Consider the following 24,246-nt stretch of genomic DNA (forward strand, 5'->3'; position numbering starts at 1 on the left):
TCTCCCCTGATGCAACTTGAGGCCATTCCCTCTTGTCCTATTGTTACCTGGGAGAAGAGGGTGACCCCCAGCTCACTACAACCTCCCTTCAGGTAGTTGTAGAGAGCGATAAGGTCACCCCTGAGCCTCCTCTTCTTGGGATGCCCCTGGGCAAAATGTGGAGCGCAGGGACTAGGGAGAACAGAACTGAGTTTTTGAACAGACCTCCTTTTCCCTTCAGATGGGAGCACACAGAGTATGTCTGTCTGTCTGTGTAGGAGAAGCAGCAATTGTTGACTCTTGGACTAGGTGATCTTAGTGGTCTTTCCCAACCTTAATGATTCTGTGACTCTAAGAACAAGAGCTGATAGGACATCTGGTAGCTGCCAAGTGTCTGGGAAGAAGCCAGGGAAAAAAAAGGGGCAGGGAAAAAAAAAAGAAAGAGTTGGGAAATGAAGCATGCAGCTGTTGAGCAGCCACGAATAAATCTAGCTGTGAGACAAAACTGCTGTGACAGACATTTGGAGTCAGTTTTCTTAATCAAGGATATCTTCATGAGTAAAAATGTTTATTCAGAGGGAAAAGAAAGAAGGTCCAGATTTTAATTTCATTGGGACATGTCCAACATTATTACCACTCTAGGAAAGAGGCTAACAGAGGGGCGTGCAAGGGAGACCTGAAGAAGTGAACCAAATGCACAGAAAGTTTCTGGAGCAACTACACAATTTTCATGATGTCATTCCAAAATTAAAATTTTCCAGTATTACAGGAACAAGGAGGTTATATCAGAGTTGGAGAAAAAAAAATCATAGGTGGATTTGCAAGAGAAAAGCCCCAGAATCAAAAGCTTGTGCTGGTACTCTAAGTGCCAAAAGGCTATCTACCCCTAAACTTCCTGATAGAAAATGTGAATGCTGTTTTATCGCAAAAAAAAAAAAAAAAATGTCATTTCAGAATAGTTACATAGTTACTGAAACATTACATACTTGTTTGACACTTGAGAAGAGCTTTTATCAATAAGATGCTATTGCATTTCATTTGTAGTACAAAAAAATAACAGAATTCACATTCTTTTCAAAATACTATGTCCAAAATATTTCCAACACAGGAAGAACACATATATGCTAAAAAACAAACGGAAGAAAGTAAGAGAACCTTTAGACATCCTGAAGCACTAATTAAGATTACTCATGCAACTAGTAGCCATTCTTACCTGTTTTCACAGTCAAGTGCTGAAATTCCTTTGGTATCGCTTTGACAGCAGTGCTTACTTTAAGAGCTTGTTAAAAAAAAAATAAATTATTTTAAATATGCACAGGCCATATCTTTAGGTATCAGCTCTGACAAAGCAGCAAGTAAAACAGTATCAGCTGGAATGCTTAATAAAGCTCAACGTACATAAAAAGAAACCAACAATAGCAAAACAGCCTCAGAACACCAAACATCATAAACAGCACTCTTAGGAGCCAAAAAAGTCAAGAACAGAAGTCCTGTGCCCAACTTGCCAAATAATCCTCAACTTGAGGACTTGATGTCTGCATACTTAAAAGGAAGGACACCAGCAACACCTGGCAGAGCTGGAACTCAGCTCTCTGAAGCTACAAACCAAGAAAGTCAGGGCACATCAGAGACAGCTGCTTTTGGCAACTGAAGCCTTACCAGCCTTGTCCCAGGTGATGACAAATAGCACTGATAGAGACAGGATTAAGATTCAGGAAACCACAATTTTTTGTGCTTATTCCTCTCTCACCGATGTCTATGCATCCTTTATTAACTGCTTTCTCAAGTGTTCTTCATACACTGAAGCATATTTTAATGCATGTAATACACTATATTATAAACGACCGCTTTTAATGAAATCTCTCATCTCTGTCTGTCTTTATCAAATAAAACATGGGATAGGTCTGCTTTTCAGATTGAGTTCTATTCACACAATTTCCACACTTAACTATATCATAACCTGATACTGTAATGGAGCTAATTTACTTGTATTATTTCAAAAATGAAGGAAAATTTGCTCCTGCAGTCCTGAACTGCAGACTCTTCATGTCTGGGAACAACTACTCAGCCAGGAAAGCAATCTGTTCTTTCATTTGCTGGAATAGCAATAAATGGTAGAATGAGAGAGCATTTGTTCTTTGGCTGACAAGGTAGGAACCTCTGTCATAAATACAGCAAACCCTCAGCCATGAAGGACCACATGAATTGGAGTAGCTTCCTATCTGACTTAACATGTCACCTGCCCAGAACAAAGAACAAGTTCTTCACCTATCATGGAAGAAAACAAATTCATCAAGTAAAAGTTAGATCTTCCCTGGATGTTTGAAAGCAATAACCTTTATGGTTCAAGTCCTGCTCTTACGCATTATGATCTTTACAGTGTAACAGACATCATTGACAAAACATGAGTTTCTTGGAATACAATGACTTATCCAAATGTTTTACAAACACACATCAGTTTTGACAACTTTTCTTTGACCAAGGAATACAAGAAATCTGCCAAACTCGGTCACACCTGTTTTAGAATGTCATTCAAGAATGTGGACAACCTGGTCTCAAGGCTCTGATGTGGACAGCTGCGAAGTCAAGATCTACTTCTTTTTTTTCCTTTTTTTTTTAATAAATGTATTATCCACAGCTCTGAGAATCAGGCAAGAAAATACCCACAGATGTTTCATTTCTGGGGGACAAGGACAGCAAGTGAGAACCTTGAAAGGTCAGGGACAGAGAATATAAAAGGCAATGACCATGCTATGGTCCAGGGCTGATTCTGGAAGCCTTAGTAGCTGCTGAGTGAAAAAGAAAAAATAATCTTCAATTTCACATGGCTTGCTCCCAGATTTCAGATGACATAAACAAATCAAGTATTTTCCAGTTTCTCCAAAATGTTTGTTTCACAAGAAAATAAAGGGTTGTGGTTGTTTTCTGTTAGGTTGTTGGCTTTTTTTTTTTATATTCAGAATAAAAACTGATTTTGAAATGTTGCTATTTCCTGCAAAAAGGTAAATCCAAAACTTGGTACAATCCAGCCTTTACTCTACAAAACCTCAGATAATGACAATTACAACTTTGTTGAAATAAGAAGTGCAACGTTACTTGCCTTAGGACTAGGCCTATTTTTAAAGGCATATTTCATATTGTTTACATGGGATAGTTAATTCTGAAGCAAACCTATTCATTTATTTTTCTTCATCTCAGCTGCTGTCAATGATCTCTCTTTTTATATCTACAGTAAAACACAGCCAGCTTGGAAGTCAAACATACCATTGCTTCTGTCAATATATATTTGGAATTATTAATTAACACATGGAACTTAAGTGAAAAAAAAATATTCATTTGAATACCTTGTTTGTCATCTTTGCTTGTATCTTTTATCAGGGCAGAGTTATCAGGTACCTCTTCAGCTGATGTCTTCTTCTTCAAGAGAGAGAAGATTATTTATTATAATAATAGTCAGAGCAGACACACACATTCCCATAGTCAAGTATTTAAGGATTTAGACCAACATGAATAAAGATGATTTTCTCTCTTGTACCAAGACTCGCTTTATATGATAAAGAAACAGGGAAGACCTTGACAAAGATAGCTATGACTCTCTGCTTTTAAAGGCACACCTGTTTCACACCTGAAATCAGTTCAAGAAGCAATTCATTAGTGAATCACAAGGAACTAAGGATTATACGCAAAGAGAGACTTCCCAAAACAGAGCAGTGTCATTCTGCGTTCTCTTCTTTTCTCTGGGTATAACACTTGCTCTACGGCTGAAGAAACCTTCTCCAGCCCCTTCAAAAGAGTTAGTCTCCATCTGAACAGTCTATTTAGTGAAAACACAAGCTGTACAGCACAGTCCAGTAGTTCTCCATCTAAAGCATTCTGACTGAGGTGGCTGATTCTTGGACTACTCCCTTCTTTCAACATGCAGTCACGGAGAAGGGAAAAATGATTTCATTAGCATGTCTGCTACAGCCCCACTCAGGCCTCTAATTGGAAAACAGGAAGCTATGCACCAGTCTTACTCCTTAGCTGTTCTTTATTTCAGCAGCAACTTAAAATGTAGGGATTTGCAGCTCTTCTAACTTCTGCTGTGTAGCTTACTGAGAAGGAAATAAGAACAAATTCTACGACCAATATCGATAACAACAATTCTGTGGCCAAAACAACAATAAAACAAACATCAGAAGCCCCACACTTCTCTAAATATTAAGCAATGCTCTTGGTTGTTTTTTTCCTAGGGAGCACACATCAGGTTACAATCCACTGTGCCTCAAAAAAATAAATAAATACAAAACACAGATCTTGAAGACATTAAAATAAAAAAAACAACTCCTCCAGATAAAATTGTCATGAGATCTATTTTATAAAATTGCGTGTGCAGCTTCCTAATGCTTTTGAGGAAGCAATAGAGCAAAAACACAGCTTGAGGACTCTGAAAATGTTTGAGAAAAACACTTAACATCCCTAGCTAGCCATGACACTCTAAATATTACAATCAATGCAACAAGAAAGTAAATCAAAAAGGTCACCAACTGGCTAGGTAACAGAGGTTGTCACGTATAAGAGAATCAATGGTTCTGGATCTTCGCAGACTGCTTCAAGCAGATCAAACAAGAACAAATAACATTGGGAGGAAGAGGCACAAAAGCAACTCAGAGTTGAATATCTCAGGATTGCCAGATCTTATTATGATTCAGATTCCTCTTTTGGCATTAGGATTTATATTTCAAGTGCATGGTAAATAGCAACAATTAGTGCTGCTATAGCAGGGGAGTGGATGAGACTTGACACTAGTCTCTCTCTTGGTTTCATGAGTTGTTAAGAGCGTCAGGCTAAAGACCTAATTCAGTGAATGCTTGAATCAATGCAATGATTCTCACAAAATTCAGTGAATTGAGAGTATGACATTTCTGAGGGAGTTTAGAGCAACCTCACCCAGTCATTTTACGCCTAGAGTGAGAAATCTGTCTTTAAGCTTTTGGCAATGAGAAGGCTTATGGAAAGGAGTCTAAAGAATGGGAAGAGAAGAAAAAAAAAAGACCAAATCAGAGTGGGAGACAAAAACTTGAGAACAAAAAAAAAAAAGGGCAAAAACTCTGGTTAGTAAAAACAGTCATTCTTGTCTTTCTTAAATATATCATCACCAGTATTTGTACGTTTTCTGAGTTTAACAAAGTCTAGCGTTCAAATGACGTCTGCTGGCATTTTCTTTATAAATACTTTTCAGAATTGTCTGCAATTTACTGTAGAACTGTAGTTCAGCAGTCACAGTAAAAATGGTCTTCTGAAATTAAATTAAACAGCTGGAATTGATGATAGATGGAAAGAGACAAAAGACATGGAGATTATGCATAACTGATTGCACTGATAATACAGTATTTCTAACATAGTGGCCAAGTATCTAAGCTGTGTTTCCTCAAATAGCCAAGCTACAAATTAAATTGCAACAGTGAATTACTGCACTTCCCACACAGTGAGATGAATGGGAGATGAACTATTGAGTTTCCAAATGAAACTCATTCAGAGCATTAATTCTGAACATAATAACATCAGTTTAACAACAACAATGAAAAATCAAGACAAAATCATTCTCAAACCAGTTTTGAGAAGAGATGTTGTACTCCATTAATCTTGAACAACAAAGGACAAAAATAACAAGGCCTTGCAACTAACTAATTGAGAGCTCAGCCCAACATGTCTAAGTCCTAGACAGTGAAGAAACAAAGCAAAGCCAGGCAAACATTTGCGATAAAATCAGGTAACTCACTATTCTCAACCAGCAGATAATCATGCTACAAATTCTTCCTGGTTTTCAACATAGCCATAAAAAAATTGATTTTACAGAACATCCTGCCACCTTGCAGAAACTAGGAATGGAGTAGCAGCACATCCAGCTGTTCTCCCAAGAACATTGTTTGACTACTATGCAGCACAGTAATCTGTAAGTTTTTTGCCTTTATGGTGAGAATATCTTAAGGAGAGAGCAGAGAGAAGGCAGAGGAGGTTTAACAGCTTAACTTTAGGAAATCAAGTGAAAAACGAAATGTAAAATGGGAGATTTGTTGCTTGGGGTTTTTGTGAGCCTGCAAGCTTTTTTGGTGATTTAGATTTATCCTTACTCTGCACTTATATTAAAGGACCGCAAACAAGCAGAGCCTAAAAATCAGTCATTTAATAAGATCATAGAATTGTACTGGTTAGGTTATTGGAATAACATTTTATGGCCACAAAACACAAGATGACTCTGAAAGCAAGATTTCTGAGCTTTCTGAAATACATACACAAATGCTGTAGTCTTACAGTCCCATAGGCTGTGCTACCAAAGAACAAACTTTATCACAACTGCAATAACAAAAGTCTGCTCCGCTTATCTGGGCAATCATTTGTGAAGACAGCATCCTATCTAGAACCAGATTGCAGAATATCAGAATAATAACGCTGCTTTCAAAACCCAATACAAATGCTGTGCTTTAGTTGAGCCGCTGTACAAAAGCAGTACCCAGCAAGTGCCTTGGGGAGGCCGGACATATTTTAACAGTTCCAGAAGACAGAGTAGATGTTCAAAGTGTTGACAGCAGTATTACCTAAAGCACACAATACTTGGCTGTGTTAGAAGTAGCAGCTCCGGAGGCCTGCCTGGCCCTCCTGAGTTGAATTTTGTGATGGAAGAGCTGAGTTCTGATCTAGAAACACCTCAGAACAAGGCAAAGGGATGAAATAACTGGGGAAACACGCTGAGTTGGCATGACATGTCATCACTTTTTAACCTGGCAGCAGCACCAGAAGAGCCTTCTATTCAATTGCGGCAGCAATCTGCAGTAATTTTCAGAGCCTTAACAATTCTGAGCTGAAAGCCCATTTTTTCAGTCAGTCTGCCATTTGGTTCTCTGTCTTAAATGCTAAATCCTTGAATCATACAGAGTATATATTCAGAGTTGCAATATCTAAGCACAACTCAGTGGCTGCGACTAGTTTGGCATAAAAGATTGTTAAAGCCTCATTTTTTTAAACCTGAGTAATAAGGACTTCTCCTTAACTTAGTTTTGCTTGCAACAGACTTGCATCTGACATTGTGATACTGTTTACAGTAGATCCCTAAGATTCCTTCCCCGTTCCTCCCTCAAAACAGCTTTCCAGCTCCTTACAATTACTAGGCAGACCCTTAGGTGCTAGTTCCTTAGACTACAAGAAAGCTCAACAATAAAATGAGTACTGAGTCACCTAAAACTCAACTATACATGTCCATACTGCACAAAACCAGGGATACTTTCAACTCCACAGAAGCAAAGTAGAAGGAACTGGGACAAACCAAGACAGTTTTAATGTTATTAGCATGCATGGAAATGGAGCTCTGAAACTGTGAGACTGTCCTATTGCTTGGCACTCTGCAAGAGCTGTCCTGACCACACTTCCTCACCTCCATCCGGCTGAAGTCCCGAGTCGGCTGGCTGCCGGGCAATGGCTCAGAGTAAGAGTCAAACAGTGCGCACTCACGCAGAGGCTTCAAAGAGGCTAGAGGGGAAAGGAGAACAATAAAAAAGATGGAAAAAAAATCAACCAGAGACATGTCAACTATTTGATTAATAGACACTTCTTAAAACCAGTTCCATCGTCATTTTGCCCTTCATTTCTACATGTCAGAACTGATATATTAACCATAGATGACAAAAAATATGAAGAAAATCTTTCTGTCTTGTATTTTGAAGAATACATCTTGAAAATACTAAAATGTGTAATTTCTGTTATAGAAATAATTGTGAAATTTGGAAGAGGTGATTCTCAGTAAAATTAACTTCTAAACAGCAAACATTAATTTGAGCATTTCCTGCATGCAGCCCAGTATCTAGGCAAGGTCTTACAGTTTATATTTTGTTGTCTTAACAGTGCTAAAGGTACTTATCAAACCTTCAACTTTGATTTCTGGTATTTTAAGTACTGAAAAGAATGGCAGAAACTATATTACACTCTAAAATGGAAAGCCAATAAAAATCAAGGGCAATAAACCCAGCTACTGCTGCAGTACGTATCATCTTCGGCATTCCTCAGCTAAGCAGCACTGAGAGTAGAAAGAATAAAAAACAATTCTAAACTTTTCACAGCAATATTCACAAGAACTGCATTTCTATTCCACAGGCTCTTCTGCTGATACCACTACAGGATTAGTTCATCTCACACAAATCTCTCTTAACAGCTGGAAAACCTTTTCTCTTTAAGATCAGCATACTGAAAGGCAGAATAACCAGTTTTCAGGTCAAATCTCTAGTTTCTGGCTAGCCCCTAGTTCAGCTGGAGAAATTGAGCTCTTGCAAATTTGTCTTAATTTAAAATACAGTTGGTTACACACAGGGCAAATAGCTTGACAGATTTTTTGTTAATTTGTTTTAATAAAAAATTTCAGAAAAGAAGGTGCTGGGTCAAATTGTCAGCAGAGCCATGCCAGGATAGAGTTTGGCCCTGCATTCGTAGTTTATAGAGCAAGCAATAAAACTAGCAAGATTAATTCATTCTGAAGTGCTCTGTCTTATGCTCCGAGTCACTTTATCTGAAGCTTTAATAGTCTTATCAGATGCAAATATTTCCCTTGAAAAACCTACTCCATTCTGAACATAATACAACCTAATGAAAAACAGTTTCCAGAAACCTTTATCATGTTCCTAATCAGCCAAATAAAATCTAAATTTCAGAGAAATGAAATCAAACTACGAAAGCACTAAAAAGCTTTATTTTAAAAATCTCTTCTGACATTTTAGCTAAGTATATGATGATTTGCTTACTTATCAATCCCTTTATTTCAGAAGTTGATGCAACCAGGGCCATATTCTTTCTTGTCATTCACTGTGGTGCAGTGTGTTGAGATGCTGTGTTTTTTATTATGCAAGTTTCTAGATTTCAGAATCCCGACTAGCCAGCAAGACATTCAAATCAACAGCATTAGTTTATTACCCATGGTATGTAGCGTGCCTAGAACAATTAGTCCTGTCACCCTTTCACATAGATCAGCTTGAAATGCTTGGCTCTGTCCAACACATGAAGTAATAATCACCTACGAAAGTGATAAATGCTTAATGCTAAAAGGGACAAATTATGGAAAAAAAGAACTCCTATAGAACAACCACAGCTTACCATGCTCTTCCTTCCACTGACATCATGACTTGATACTACTGCAGGTAGTTATTTCTATTGTAGAGTTACCCAAAAATGATTTATGTGAAGATACAGACACATAGAATGGTTTGGGTTGGAAGGGACTCTTAAGATCACCTAGTTCCAAGCCCTTGCTATAGGCAGGGACACCTTCCTTTAGACCAGGTTGCTCACAGCCCCATCCGGCCTGGCCTTGAATGCTTCCAGGGAGATGGCATTCACAGCCTCACTGGGCAATCTGCTCCAGTGTCTCACCACCCTCACAGTAAAGAATTTCTTCCTGATATCTAGTCTAAATCTACCCTCTTCCAGTTTAAAGCCATTTCCCCTCATCCTGTCACTACATGCCCTTATAAAAAGTCTCTCCCCAGCTTCCCTGTAGGCCCCCTCCAGGTACTGAAAGGCTGCTATAAGGTCTCCTCGGAGTCTTCTCTTCCCCCAGCTGAAGAGTCCCAGCTCTCAGCCTCTCTTCATAGTGTAGGTGCTACAGCCCTCTGATCATCTTCGTGGCCCTTCTCTGGACCTGTTCCAACAGCTCCATGTCTTTCTTGTACTGGGGCTCCAGAACTGGACACAGTACTCCAGGTGGGGTCTCATGAGAACAGAGCAGAGGTGGAGAATCACCTCCCTCAATCTGCTGGTCATGCTTCTCCTGATGCAACCCAGGATACGGTTGGCCTTCTGAGCTGCAAGTGCACACTGCTCATGTTGAATCTTTCTCCTCAGAGCTGCTCTCAAGCCATTCACCTCCCAGTCTGTATCTGTGCTTGGGATTGTCCCCAACCCCACCTCTTGCACTTGGCTTTGCTGAACTTCTTAAAGTTGGTATGGGCCCACCTCTCAACCTGTTCATGTCCTTCTGGATAGCACCTCTTCCCTCTAGCGTGTCAGCTGCACCACTCAGCTTGGTATCATCTGCAAACTTGCTGAGGGTGCACTTAATCCCACTGGCCATGTCGCCTACAAAGATTTTAAACAACACTGGTCCCAACACCAATCCCTGAGGAATGCTGACTGTCACCAGTCACCATTTGAACACTGAGCCGTTGACCACAACTCTCTGAGTGCAACCACCCAGCCAATTCCTTATCCAGCAAGTGGTCCATCCATCAAATTCATTTTTCTCCCATGTGGAGACCAGGGTGTCATATGGGACAGTGTCAAAAGCTTTGCACAAGTCCAGGTAGATGATATCAGTTGCTCTTCCTTTTATCACTAATGCCATGACTCCAACATCAAGTAGTATGATTACCACCAATCACCTCATCTTTATTTTCCATATGCCTTAGTAGGGCCTTCAGGAGGATCTGCTTCATGATCTTACCAGGCACAGAGGCGAGACTGGCTGGTCTGCAGTTCCCTGGATCTTCTTTTTTTCCCTTCTTGAAAATGGAGGTTATGTTTCTCCTTTTCCAGTCAGTGGGAACTTCACCAGACTGCCATGACCTTTCAAATATGATGGACAGCGGCTTGACAACTTCATCTGCCAGTTCCCTCAGAACCTGTGGATGGATCTCGTCAGGTCCCATGGACTTGTGCACCTTCACGTTTTTTAGATGGTCCCAAATATGACCTTCACTTACAGCAGGCAGATCTACCTTCTCGAAGTTCTTACCATTGCTTTCTGCAGCTTGGGCAGTGTGGCTAGAGCCCTTGCCAGTGAAGACCAAAGCACAGAAGTAATTGAGCATCTCAGCCTTCTCCATATCCCTCGTGACCAGGTCTCCATTTTCCTTCTGGAGAGAGCCCACATCTTCCTTGGCCTTCCTTTTATCACTGATATACCTGTAGAATTTCTTCTTGTTCCCCTTTATGTCCCTGGGTAGATTTAATTCTCTCTGAGTTTTAGCTTTCCTAACCTGATCCCTGTCTGCTCTGACAACTTCTCTGTAGTCCTCCCAGGTAACTTGTTCCTGCTTCCACTCCCTACAGACTTTCTTTTTGAGCTTAAGTAAGTCCAGGAGTTCCTTGCTGATCCACGGAGGCCTCCTGGCATTCTTGTCTCCCTTCCTTTTTCTCAGGATGCACTGCTTCTGGGCTTGGAAGAGACAGTCCTTGAATACCAACTAACTTTCTTGGGCCCCTCTTCCCTCCAGGGCTTTCTCCCATGTCACCCTGCCAAGTAGTCCCCTGAAGAGTTTAAAGTCTGCTCTCCTGAAGTCCAGAGTAGCAAACTTACTGTACACTCTCTTCGACACCCTAAGGATTTTGAACTCCACCATTCTGTGGTCACTACAGCCAAGACTGCCCTTGAAGTTCACAATACTCACCAGCCCCTCCTTGCTGGTGAGGACAAGGTCCAGCGTAACACCTTTTATCATGGGTTCCTGTATCACTTGGAAGAGGAAGTTATCATCAACACATTCCAGGAATCTTTTAGATTTCTGGTGCCCTGCTGTGTTGTCCCTCCAACAGATATTGGGGTGGTTGAAGTCCCTCATGAGAACCATGTTTTGTGAATGTAAAGCTGTTCCTATCTGTTTATAGAGGGCCTCACCTAGTTGGTCTTCCTGATCAGGCAGCCTGTAGCAGACTCCCACTACAGTGCCTCCTGCCCCTGCCTTCCCTTTAACCCTAACCCATAAGCTCTCTCTCAGCTCCTCATCTATCTCCAGGTAGAGCTCCACGGACTCCAGATCGCCACTGATGTAGAGGGCAACACCCTCTCCACTACTCCCTTGCCTGTCTTTCCTAAAGAGTTTATACTCACCTATTCCTACGTTCCAGCCATGAGAGCCATCCCACCACCTCTCAGTGATGCCAATGACATCACAGCCCTGTATGGAAGCACGCGCCTGCAACTTCTGCTGCTTGCTCCCTACACTCCATCCATTAGTGTACAGGCATTTCAGATGGGCTCCCATTGAGGCTGAAGAGTTCCCTTATCCTGAACCTTAGGTGCTGTCTTACTGGCCTGTGATCCTACTCCAGGCCCAGGGCATCCATTACCACTGTTAGCCTCAGAGTGCAATGATTTGAAGATCTCCACCCCCAGCAACTCTAGTTTAAAGCTCTCCTGATTAAATTGGAAAGCTTACTGCCAAAAATGGTTTTCCCCTTGTCTAACAGATGAACATGCCAACCTCAGCCTGCAAGAAGGAGCTTACAAGCTATTTTATGATGACAACAGGAGTAAAAGTGGTGGTCCTGGAGGGAAAAGGTTAGTTGTAATTATGACAAGGGAATGTAATTAGAGAGACTAAAAATGACGAAGACTTGGAGGTACAAGTTTTACAGGAGCTTCTCCCGTTGCATATGAAGATAGTGGAACATGATTCCACCAGAAATTACTTATAAATCTGATACAGAGTGAGTATTTAATTTTCATAACTGCAGGTTGATTTGCTCTTTTCCCGTCTTTTAATATATTCAGTGTCATCAAATTTAATGGAGATTTTATTAGGTCTCAAATATTATCCCTTAGCACTGTAATTATCATCTGTGATTAATCCTCCTTGCCCTAGAAACCCATGCACATTTTTCAGATTGAACACTATATTTCAATGCTCACTTATAATTACAAGAGACATAACTGAAGAGAACAAATGAAAGGGCGTGTTTCTCACTACACATTGTTACTGAGGTATGTTATACTTTGGAATAACTTACCCTTTTTTTTCCACAAACTGTTGCAATCCGCCAGTCATTAGCACAAATTATTTACAGCAGAAGCCATAGATTACTTAACATGAGTTAAAATGAAATTCACCCTTTCGTACAACTGGTGACTGAATCCAACAACTTATTTACCACAGTAATTTCTAAAGCAGTCATTTTCAACACATCTTCAAAAGACAGATAAGGAAGGGAAAATAAGAGTTAAAAGCCATACACGTCTTGTGGGATTATCATTGCTACAGGTAATCATCTGCCACTTTAGCTATAATGGCAACTGATGTACACTGGAGCAGACAATCAGACAGAGGCAGGTAACTGTTACATCTCGCATTGTCGTTCTGTGCTTTCATCCACTTTTCAGCAATTGCCTCATAAACACAATTAGAAACACATGCCTTAAAAACAAAGTGGGGAGCCACTACGCAATGAACTCAGTTCCACCTGCAACGTGGAAAATGAAACCTTGTTTACAGGCACGGTGAGCTTCTGAGGTGGTTGCAGGACCTCAACCTGCTGCAGGGATGTTACCTGCTTGGAGGTAGTCCGGAAGCAGTGTCTCAGGCAGCGTCTCAGGCAACTGGTAACCATTCTTCCTTGCAACCACCAGATGGAAAGCAGCACAAAACTCGGGTAGCGTCAGTGCCCCATCGCAATCCACATCACTCAGCTCCCTGCCAGCACAACAGTCACATGTTTACCAAGCCATCACCTCAGGGAAGTGTAAGAATGCAATCACAGAGGATGGAGAAATTAAGCTTTGAAGACAGGTATTTTGATAGAGGACAACCACTATTGTTTCTACTTGATTGTGACTATTAAAACTCCCACCCAGAACCATAGAAGAGCTTGGGCTAGAAAGGATCTCAAAGCCCACCGAGCCCCACCGCCTACTGTGGGCAGGGCTGCCCCCCACCAGCTCAGGCTGCCCAGGGCCCCATCCAACCTGGCCTTGAGTTCCTCCCGGGGTGGGGCACCACTGCTTCTCTGGGCCTCTTGCCTCACCACCCTCTGAGTAAAGAATTACCTCTTAATGTCTAATCTAAATATCTCTTCTTTTAGCTTAAAGCCAACATCCACCTCTGACATCATGGGCCAACATAAGCTAAGAGGCATTACTTTTGGAGCAGCCCGGATACATATCCTGTATTTCCAAGGGTGAAATCAACTTTCTTATGGTTGAAAGCAGCACTGACTAATCCATGCAGGATCTTAAGCCAGTTAAAGCAAAGTTAAAAATGGACTTCAGCAAAAGTTTAATCAGCTATGTTGACTAGCCTCAAGAAAACAGGTAAATTAAAGTTCTTGACATGTCCAAATATTATTGTTAACTGCTCATTAAATCTGTTGTGTCTTTAATTCTCGCATGCTTATAAAACAATATAACTGGGCTTCAGATACTCAAGAATTCAATGTTATAAATTAACTCTTCTGCTAGAAATAAGTAATATCTTTCTACTAGCACAGTGACTAAAATAAATAAACATACAACCTCCGACACTTTGAAAGTAGCAAGTATTTTTTCAAGCAGTTGAAGTTATAGTGGCAAAGACTGAAACATTCCATATATTTAACACAGTGGCACAATCGATAAACCACATCATTACAAAATTATAATTATCTACTAGAAAGGAATGCTTTTCTTTGAAATTTGTGCAGAGAACAACTTACGTCTGCAATACAAATACAATGTGATTTATTAATGTATTGGTTTAATCCGTTCTTCTTACATAATCTTTACTTTGTATTCAAATATTCACTTCCCTAACAGAATGCTTCTTTGGTTATGTTTCTGTTGTTTTGTTGTGTTGCTGTTGTTTTGTGTTTTTTTTTTTACTTTTATTTTCTTGACTTACAATCTGCTTTGAAAAGATTCCAGACATATTCTTCAACCTTCAATAAGTATTTAGGCTCTTGCAAGCTTTTCTTCGTATCTATCCTCATAAAAGCTTATATAAAGTAAAAACTCATCAGCATTTTTAAACATTTAAAACAGTTTTCCTACCTAGATGCAAGGAGAACATTGAATTACAAAGCACCATATTGTTTATGAAAAGATTATAGAATCCTTGTCAAATGTTATCATGTACAGTTCTATCCGCAATTGTTTCTAAATAAGCTCATTAAAAGGAAGTGTGCTGGTTCATTAGAAAAGCACTGATGAATTATGTAGCTGTACTTACTAAAAATTAGGCATTAATTAGGCCTCATCTGACAAAACAAAGCCAGAACCATAAAGCCAACAACACATCTAAAACATTCCAAATGTGCTTTCCTCTACATCATTTCATGAAAAATGTCAGTTTGTTGAGCTAATGATGTTCTTTATAACACACTTAGGAACAGCTCTCAGTTACACTGCTGTTGAAACCTTCCCCATCCTGCTGAGCAGGCAAACATCCCTGCAGAAAACAAGCGTGTCAGGAAGATCAATGAGCACCCTGCTGCTTGGGCTTGAGAGTGATTCTGGAGATAAGAGCGATAATTAGAACGGAAGACAATCTTTTAAATTCAAAAAGAATTCTTGAATTAGGTATCTTTTGATAAACAGGATACACATCCCAAATGCTACTACAGTACTTACCAGATGTGAGAAAGCTCTGGGATGGGCAGCTTTGATTTTGTGAAGAAATTCTTTGCCACGGAACCTGTTGGGAAACCATGCCTTATCAACTGCTAGAAATTAATTCTCCAGTTGTTTACATTTGGCCTGGGTTGCTGCACCAGAAGCAGCTGGTAACTGTACGTTCAGCAAGCACTAGGATTAACTGCATCCTAATGTAGCTGTTGGACCATTTGTGACAGAGAAACCCAGACAGAGCTGCTGACCTCATTTCCCCATTCCCTCCACATGGGAAAAATAAATAAAAGAAAATATGCTTCAATGATAGTGATTATAACTAACACATTACCATGTCACCAAGGATGAAATAATGGACACAAACAGCTCTGCTTCATTCAGAAGGCACTTGCGTGGCAGTGCAGTGCTGCAGTGTCTGCTACTCTCTCAAGCTTCTGCTTCAACCACAACATTACCTTGATTGGCCCAAATATGAAATACACACATAGGCATATTTCTACTGGGGCAGCACAAGTTCTCTGTGTCCTGGAAGCCCTGCCAGGATGCAGGCTTACAAAACCTATGCTGATATTTTACAGAATGTAAGGTAACACACACTTCTAGGTCGATACCCCTTTCTCTTCATGCATTCAGGTCAGATCACCCACTGCAGCGCATGAGAAAGGCTGTAACTAGGACAGGTCAAGATACAGCTAGCACGGCATGTCATCTCTGGCACCAGATGTCAAGAGAGAAGGACAAAACCATGACAAAGCCATGTAATAATACAGCTCCAGAATATCCCCTCAAGCTCTGACCAGGGCTAGGACTGAAATATTCAGTAACTACTGATGGATTTTCATATGACGGATTTCTTAAATAAATTCCTAAGCCTGAACAAATTTCTAGCACCTGCATCACCCCACAGCAAGGATTTCAACAGCTTACTTATTTTAAGATGTTGTGGGAAGCTCAAATTTATCACTTATAAACAGTAAGACTGGATGTGCAAGGACTGCCTGAGAGTCTTGCTCAACATAAACAAAAATGCAGAGTTCTCTGAGAGGCTCTATACGAGTACGCACATGCACACGCAGTCACAGATGTATATAGGTGTGTGAAGAAATGCAGTGTAGTTGAACAACCACTTTCTCCCTCAAGTAAATTATACAAAAGAAACTTAACTGAGGAAAAGTATTGCAGAAGCATTAATTTCTGTCAGCATCAGCTAATTCATTTAAACCTCTGGCTCCATCCGAGGATGCAGAATCCCAGATGACACTGAAGAGCAGCAGTACAGTTGGACTCAGAAAAATGTCCTCAGTGTAAACACTGCAGCTTCTCTGACAGACTGTCGGTACCTGCAGGGAAGCCTCTCACAGGCAGCCCCATCCTCCCATTCAGGATGGAAATGCAATCTCAGTGTGCTGTTACTACAATTACACCATGAATGTGCTCTTCAGCATTTGCTTTTAACCACCTCGAGGTCAAAATCTCAGTCCCTCAGAGCCATAAACACTCAGGCTTGATACCCACGTCAGTTAAACACATGCTTAACTTTCATCACATGGAAGCTGCCGCTTTTCTGTTGGGAAAGTTAAGCCCAAGCCTACAGAGTTTTCAGCTCAATAAATGCTGCAGATATGATCTACAAATACAGACCCTCAGAATATGAGCTCATCTTAATTTTCACCAAACCACAATGCTTCTCCTTAGAGGTATTTTCTCCAAATCAGGACCAAACATTTGGTGTAGTCTCGAGTTTGAGCAGCAAGTGTGCATATTCTCTCAAAGGTTTCAAATCATGCACTGGAAATAGGTGACCACTTTGTTTTAGTGTAAAGTCACAGATTTTTATGTCTTTTTCCCTTTAGCTCTGCAAACAGCTTAACCAAGGACAAAAACATGATGTGTACCATTAATGCCACCAACAATTACACCTGTGTAACAAGACAACAGGAGTGCAGATGTGTAACAAAAAAAAGCAGTATTTGGATTTCTGAGGAAGATGCATGAGGGAGAGAAAAAAGCCTTGTCTGATTCTCCAATGGCAGAGTAAACTTGCAGGGACTAAAATGAAGGGGAAAGAAATCTGTAATATTGAAGAATATCAGCAAAACTGAAGGGGTATGATACATTTTGCTTTTCAAATGGTTACCCTTTAGAACAGAATCAGTTCTGAAAGAATTAACATCCATATTTAGGAAAAAAGCGTAACGTCCACAGTATTGGTCTGTTCTTTTAGTTGCCTGCCTTTAAAAATAAATCACAATCAACTCTCGTTTGTAAGTCCATTAAAGAGAAAAGGATTCATTCAACTACTTAATACTTCACATCTCTCAACCTGGTTCCCCTACTCAACATCGACACGCTTTGGCAAAAAATTACCTGAAATAAAGGAGTTCAGGTCAGGCTGCAGAGACCTGAACTGGTTGACATAGTAGTCTCGCTGCTCCTCAGTTATCCTCCACGGGTCATCTGAGTAATGGGCACTGCTGTCTGGCTGCTCCCGCTCCGCTGAAAGAGACTGAGAGGAGGGCCACTGGCACCAGCTGAGAGGGCCAGACAGGGCTCTGGAAACCTCAACAGACCAGATTCATGCTGTTCTGGCAGCAGACATATATTTCAGAAAGATGAAAAGCAGAAATGGCCATGTTGATTACTGTCTCGTTACTTTTAACACTAAGGCTAATACTTTATCTAGGCAATTAAAGGAAGTTTACATTACCAAAGCTAAAAGAAAAACGAAATCTTACTAGTGCTGACCACATTAAAGTCCAGCTCATCCCTTATCGCCTCTGGATTGGTTTTGGGGTTTCAGCCATGCACTACAATATGAACTGAACACCATATACTTAAAATGGGGCTAGTAATGGATCTACATCTATAATTACAGAGCGCAGTGCCTGACTTTTTAGCTCAGCTAAGAAACTATTTAGCCTTGGAGAGATGCTGTATCCACAGAGCTAGCCTTCCTCTGGATCCACAGCTCACCCAAGGTAATTCAGCACACATTTCACTCAGATTTGCAAGTCCTCAGGGATCTCCTTGATTTTCTATCATTTCCCACAGTTTGAGTAAAAACCACAACTTAGTGAAAAAGAATATTCTGGAAGACATTGCATTCCTTTACTTTATATGCTTTTCTGATTGACTCTAGAAGAGGGCTGCCAATATAATTAGGGTCTTTGTTGAACTGAAATGACTTGGTGTTCAAGATGCTTTAGGTCTGGATGACAGCACTCATAAAGAGGGAGGGGGTAAGAACGAACAACCAGGCTCCATTCACCTACAAAACACTTTCTCTGACAGACATCACTCAATTTCTTAAAAATCAAAGCAAAATACAGGTTCTGAAATACATCAAAAGACCTCTGAAACAGGCAACTTCATAAAGTTGTAAATTAATTTTCATTTCAAAGTACTGCACAAATGCACTCAATTTCATGTCCAGTTTGCACAAATTATACGGCATTATCTCTAGATCTTTCCCTGAAGCTCTGGTGACATTTCATTATGGGATGCTAAACACTATGGAAAAGATACAAAGTCCCTGAGTTGCATTTATTTAGGAAAAGCTTCCCCTTGGGAGAGCTCTGTGCCTCCTCAGGGCAAACTTTGTTTGCATAAGAAACATACAGCAGGCTTACTGGAACATCAGAAAAATCTGCTTTTGCAACGAGCAGGAAAACATAGGACCCATCTCATAAAAACAAAACGACGACCATAAATCTGTTTATTCTGTTTAGCTGTCATCTAATAAACTCAGTTAAAAAAGGAATACACACACAGTATTGGACCACTCTGCACAAGTGCTACAGATGACATCCTAACTCAAGCAGAAATCTCAGTGAAACCTCATATATTTCAAATTTAAATGTTTTGCTTCTGCTAGGATAACCTCACGATTATTTTTCACGTTTGAAGATCCTCAGTCTAGTTTTCCTTTCTGTGTTATTTGGTGCTTCTCATTTTACTTAGCCTTGGCAATTTAACTGGATCATTCATTTTAATTTCTACTTCCTTTTTCTTCTACTAAAAAAGCACCCCGCAGCCTCTTGTCTAAAAATACTATGGAGAACACTTTAAGCGAGAGTTCTTTTTTATTTTATTTTCTCTGTTGTTTTATCAGTAATATTGCTAAAGAAAAAACACATATAATTCATTACCCGACTAAGAGTTGAACATGTGAGAGCAGGTTTGGCCCCGTAATTCCCTGATGATGATCCATCTTGCTGGTGAGTAGAGTGTCTGACTTCATAAGGAGCTACAGACATTTAAAATAAATATATACATGAAAGGATAATCCAAAAGCAAAAAATTAAATACTGCAAGTATCAGTGACCTTAGTACTGTAATGTCAAAGAATAATGAGTCTTCAACAACAAAATGCCAGCTACGTGCTTGTCTTTAGATGTTACTGATAGAAACTGTCATTATATATTAGTAGATAACAGAAAGCATTATTCATAACATGTAAATATATGTCTATATATTCTGTTTATATATTTATACATTATCTTTACTTACACCTTTATATAGCAGAAGAAAGCATTACAAGTAGTAAGAAACAGTTGAGCTGCAAAACAACATGATTTGACAATGCTATCAAACAGTAAATCACTAACATTCTATGTACTAATCTTACACGTGCTATTCTTCCCCCCCTCCCTGATTTCTGTTGAAAAGCAAAATACGTGACTCACCACTTGTCATTATTTGGAGTAAAGTTAGTAAAGAAAACTAACAATCGCTCCTTCTTTTGTCAAGATAAGTCACTTGCATTCCACTGCAGTAAATATAGTAAGCAGTGACATAACGGCACATTTAAGAACAATGTTTTAAAAATAGGTCAAGTATGCAAACGTGAAGGCAACTCACTTGCAAACTCTTTCAGAGCTGAAAACTTTTGCTCCTAGCACATTTAAAATACACTAATACAACGACAGCCAGCATTGGGCAGACAAAATTTAAAAGAATCTTGATGGAAAGTGAGACCAAGAAATCTTAACACTTTTGAGCTCAGGAAGACCTTAAAAATTACATCTCTAAACCCCTCGCTTTCCTAAGTGACTTATCCTGTACTGGTATCTATTTTTATTCCTCTACAATTAAGTTCTAATTTCAGGAAAAAAAAAAAACCCACAGGAAGGAAGTTGGGAAATATATAGAAGCACTTCAAGAGGAGATTTTAGCACAAGGTCACTGCTATGTGTTTGCAAGCAAGAAAAACTTCAAAATTACCTAAAAAAAGAGTAAAATCCAGAGGTATTTGGATATCGATGGAGGCAGCGCAAAGGATGACCATTAAGTCACACTGTCCCAGTTTCAGAATCATGCTTTCAGTATAGAATACATTTACCAAGATCACATCTTTGAAGCTATCACCTCACACACATACACAAGTGCTGTTGTTTTCAAGCCTATCCTCATGTGTGCTTATCAGGAAACTGGAAGGTTCTTAATTTAAAAGGCCAGAAGGAATCAGAATGTTATCTAGCCCAGCCCTTTGGTACAGCACAGGTCCTAACATGTTATTCAGTTACTTCCACTGAGAATGTATTTGACTGAAGAATTTATTCTAGAAAGGCATCCAGTGCTGAGCTGAAAACTTTTACGTCTTTATTTTAATCCCCAGTGCTTTCTGAAAAATACAGACAGTGCTCTACTCCTCCAGGATTTTACCAACTCAAGCAGCCAAATGATTAGTTTTAGAAGTGTATATACCTGGATTTGATGCTGCTTTTTGTATTTTGCACAAATACTGATTGATTCCATGATAAATTTCACTGAAGTTACTATTGCAAGCAAATCCCTAGGCACTCCACCCCATCCTCCCAAAAAAATGTATTGTTGGCAGAGCCTGAAAAAACTCCCAGAAAACAGTAGAGAGCACTTCTACAGGTAATATGGGCAGCTTTGATGGCATCCTCCTTCCTAGTGCATCTGTCTTCAGGGTGTCTGCCACTACTGGTCTCATTCATCAGAGCAGAAAACATGTCCTACCAGAAGGCAGCCTTACTAACAATGCTTATTTCAGAAGTCATCCGTTACTGTTTTGATCAGTTATGCTAAGGGTGGGGTGGGAAAAACTCCCGTTTTGGAATGAATGGCGGTTTACCTAACCAAAAAATGGAATGTCTGCAACTCAGCACTAATATGATTTTCATGTGAAGGCCATTTGACAGTGTTGAACACATTCTTATTATGGTTGTAACGAGTTTCTAAATGTTGCATTAGCACTGTTTTTTTCCACTCCTTTGTAAACGAAAACAATTGCTAAAGGACTCCTAACTAAAGGAGTGCTATATACCACTGCCTGCTATCTTCACCACCTTGGTCACCAGATTCTGCAATTAGGAGAGCACAGATACCCTACTATTAACAGGAGCACCTCAAGTCTTTGTGAAGTCTGACTTCTGCTCCTCTATCCTCTCACCAAAACCAGAACGTTTTGCCAATTATTTTAAAGGAAGGACAGCATTGTAGTGCCTTATTTTTATCCGTTTTGTCTACATTACACTGTTGGACTGTATTTACATTCATGTCCCATTGTAATTTCTGTTACAAAATCAGAGAGATTATTATCATTTCCTGCAAAGGAAGGTTCATTGTAAATCTGAATACTAATACAGTAGCTACTGAAATCAGGAGCACTGCTGGCTCATAGTTTCCATGTTGTCCACCGAGACACCCAGGTCCTTCTCCACAAAACTCCTTTCCAACAGGTCAACTCCTAACCTGTACAGATGCATGAAGTTATTCCTCCCCTGGGGTAGGACTCTGCACTTGCCCTTGTGGAACCTCATAATGTTCCTCTCTGCCGAACTCTCCAGTCTGTCCAGATCTCACTGAATGGCAGCTCACCCTTCTGGCGCATTGGTCGCTCCTCCCAGTTCCATATCATCAGCAAACTTGCTGAGGGTGCACTCTATTCCTTCATCCAGGTCACTGATAAAGATGTTGAATGAGACAAGACCCAGTATGATGTCATCATTTGTATGATGACAAAGAGCACCTTGGCAATCACTTCTGCCAGCAAGCAACCTCAGCACTCCCTCACACATCCTGTCAGGGGCCACGGATTTGTGTTTGTCAGGTTTGCCTAGTCAATCTCTGACCAGATCCTCCTTGACCAAGGGGAATTTTTCCCTTCCCTAGGCCTTCTCCTTTATCTTCAGAGTCTGGAATTTCTGAGAGGCAGTCTGAAGCAAGGAGAGTGTTCACTAACTCCTCCTTCTCAGTGTCCTCTGTTACCAGGGACCACGCTCTGAAAATACTCACAAACATATCCACTGTGATATATTACAGGCAGTTTTGCCAGGGACTAGGTATGAGAATTCATCTGTGAGCTGTGAAACATAAATCCAACTAATTTACCTGAAAGTAAACAGGAAGACAGGATTGAATAATCAAATAAAGGCTTTTAGGCACAATAAAATGAGATGACTGGATCATTTTCCAAAACAAAGGTATAATTAAATTTTAAAATCTCTAGGCTGTCAGTTCCATCTGAAACTTGGATGCTTCTGAGAAAAGGAAAAAGAATAACTGAATACAGTGTGCACATCCCTACTTTTATCCTACCTCCATGCTGCTGCTCCAGCCCACTTCTTGATTTACCATATCCATAAGTTAAGGGTATTCTCTGGTAGGTAGATGGAGAAGCAGGAGGTGAACAGATTGGAGACATTGGTGGAGACTTGGGTTCCTGCTTAAAAAACACATGAACACAGAAAGGAATCCTGAGATGACAACAAAACAACCAAGTAATTCTGCACAGCAATCCAAACACATACAGCGTGATGGACAAGGAAGAGGAAAACACTGCAGTTTCCTCAGACTCTCTATATCCAAGAAAACTCTCACTAAAAAAGAAAAGATGAATTTGGTATTGAACCTTCTAGGATAAAGTATGGTAATGGCATAGCAAAGCTTTAAAACAGTTTAGGACAATCTACTTCCAAACATGCCTGAAGAAGTGTCTGCAGAAGGCTTAACATGAGTTAACTGGCAGTTTAGAACTATAAAAGCTGGGATGGTGTTTCACTAAGGACAAGAGAAAAAGAGGTTTTCTCTGGACTACCCCCGGAGGAGATTAGAAAGGAAGGAAATACAGTGGCCTTATCCCACCCAGAAACAGTGGCTAATAACCAGCTCCCCCATTTCAGCGCCTTTTCTCCAACTGAATGTTTCTGTTGCAACTAAGGATCATGCCTGCCATGAGAAATTCCTCATTTTCCTGTTAAATCCTCCTTGAGCAGAGAGAAGATATTTCTCTCCAAGAAATAGCACTACACTCAGTAGAACAACACTGGAAGAACTTACACAGAATACTACAGAGCTGACAGTTTTATACATGCTCACATAAAGAAATTCCTTTCAAGGATAAACTGGTATGAGAGATCATCAAAACAAAAGCACAGTCCTGATGGTGATTATTAACACGTAAGGAGCTCTTATTCAGTACAGCGCTGCAAAACTGCATACATTCACACGAGGGTCATCACTTTCAGGACTGGACCCAAATGCAGCATGCACAGTGACACACTAGCCTGAAGGAGACAGGCCCATTACCTGTTTGTCTCCTTCATCAGTTCTTTTGTAGGAATTTTTTTCCAGAGTTGCGTGTGGAGCCTGAAACTTAACTCCATGGAGCTCCGCTGGAGTCCCATAGCGTACTTCGCTGTCATTTTTCAGCGCCATGAACCGTGGCAGAGGCAATTCTTCATTAAAAGAGAGAAACATTCAATTGGGACTTCAGAACATTAAAAGTCCTTGAAGCAGTACCATATTGCATAACCAGTGAAAAGTTTATCTATAAAAAAGAACTATTTGTATTTTGAAACATCTATAAATGTGCAACTCTTGTAATTATTTCATGTCTTAATAGAAATGTGAAGGTTACACAAAGCTACATTTGCCATATTTATGCATTATCTCTTAATGTGCAG

At 40.1% G+C, this 24,246-nt stretch overlaps 1 protein-coding gene across 3 annotated transcripts in view; it reads right to left on the minus strand.

Annotated features, from left to right (window-relative positions):
* Nucleotides 1–24,246, minus strand: part of REPS2 (RALBP1 associated Eps domain containing 2) — a 101,462-nt gene that overhangs the window by 44,360 nt on the left and 32,856 nt on the right. For 2 of the 3 annotated variants that reach the window (XR_002442535.1, XM_021409625.1), the window contains exons 3-11: nucleotides 23,870–24,018; nucleotides 22,880–23,003; nucleotides 19,462–19,559; nucleotides 17,681–17,819; nucleotides 15,317–15,380; nucleotides 13,264–13,406; nucleotides 7,391–7,485; nucleotides 3,324–3,396; nucleotides 1,193–1,258 (exon numbers count right to left, since the gene is read on the minus strand). Coding sequence is in view for 2 of the 3 variants with exons in the window: in XM_021409625.1 (XP_021265300.1) it covers nucleotides 1,193–1,258; nucleotides 3,324–3,396; nucleotides 7,391–7,485; nucleotides 13,264–13,406; nucleotides 15,317–15,380; nucleotides 17,681–17,819; nucleotides 19,462–19,559; nucleotides 22,880–23,003; nucleotides 23,870–24,018 (951 nt within the window). In the remaining variant the exon portion in view is untranslated. The remainder of the gene's footprint in view (nucleotides 1–1,192; nucleotides 1,259–3,323; nucleotides 3,397–7,390; nucleotides 7,486–13,263; nucleotides 13,407–15,316; nucleotides 15,381–17,680; nucleotides 17,820–19,461; nucleotides 19,560–22,879; nucleotides 23,004–23,869; nucleotides 24,019–24,246) is intronic. The other variant, XM_021409633.1, reaches the window with a different exon arrangement.

Source organism: Numida meleagris, chromosome 1 (genome assembly GCF_002078875.1).
Source record: "Numida meleagris isolate 19003 breed g44 Domestic line chromosome 1, NumMel1.0, whole genome shotgun sequence".
Taxonomy (NCBI): domain Eukaryota; kingdom Metazoa; phylum Chordata; class Aves; order Galliformes; family Numididae; genus Numida; species Numida meleagris.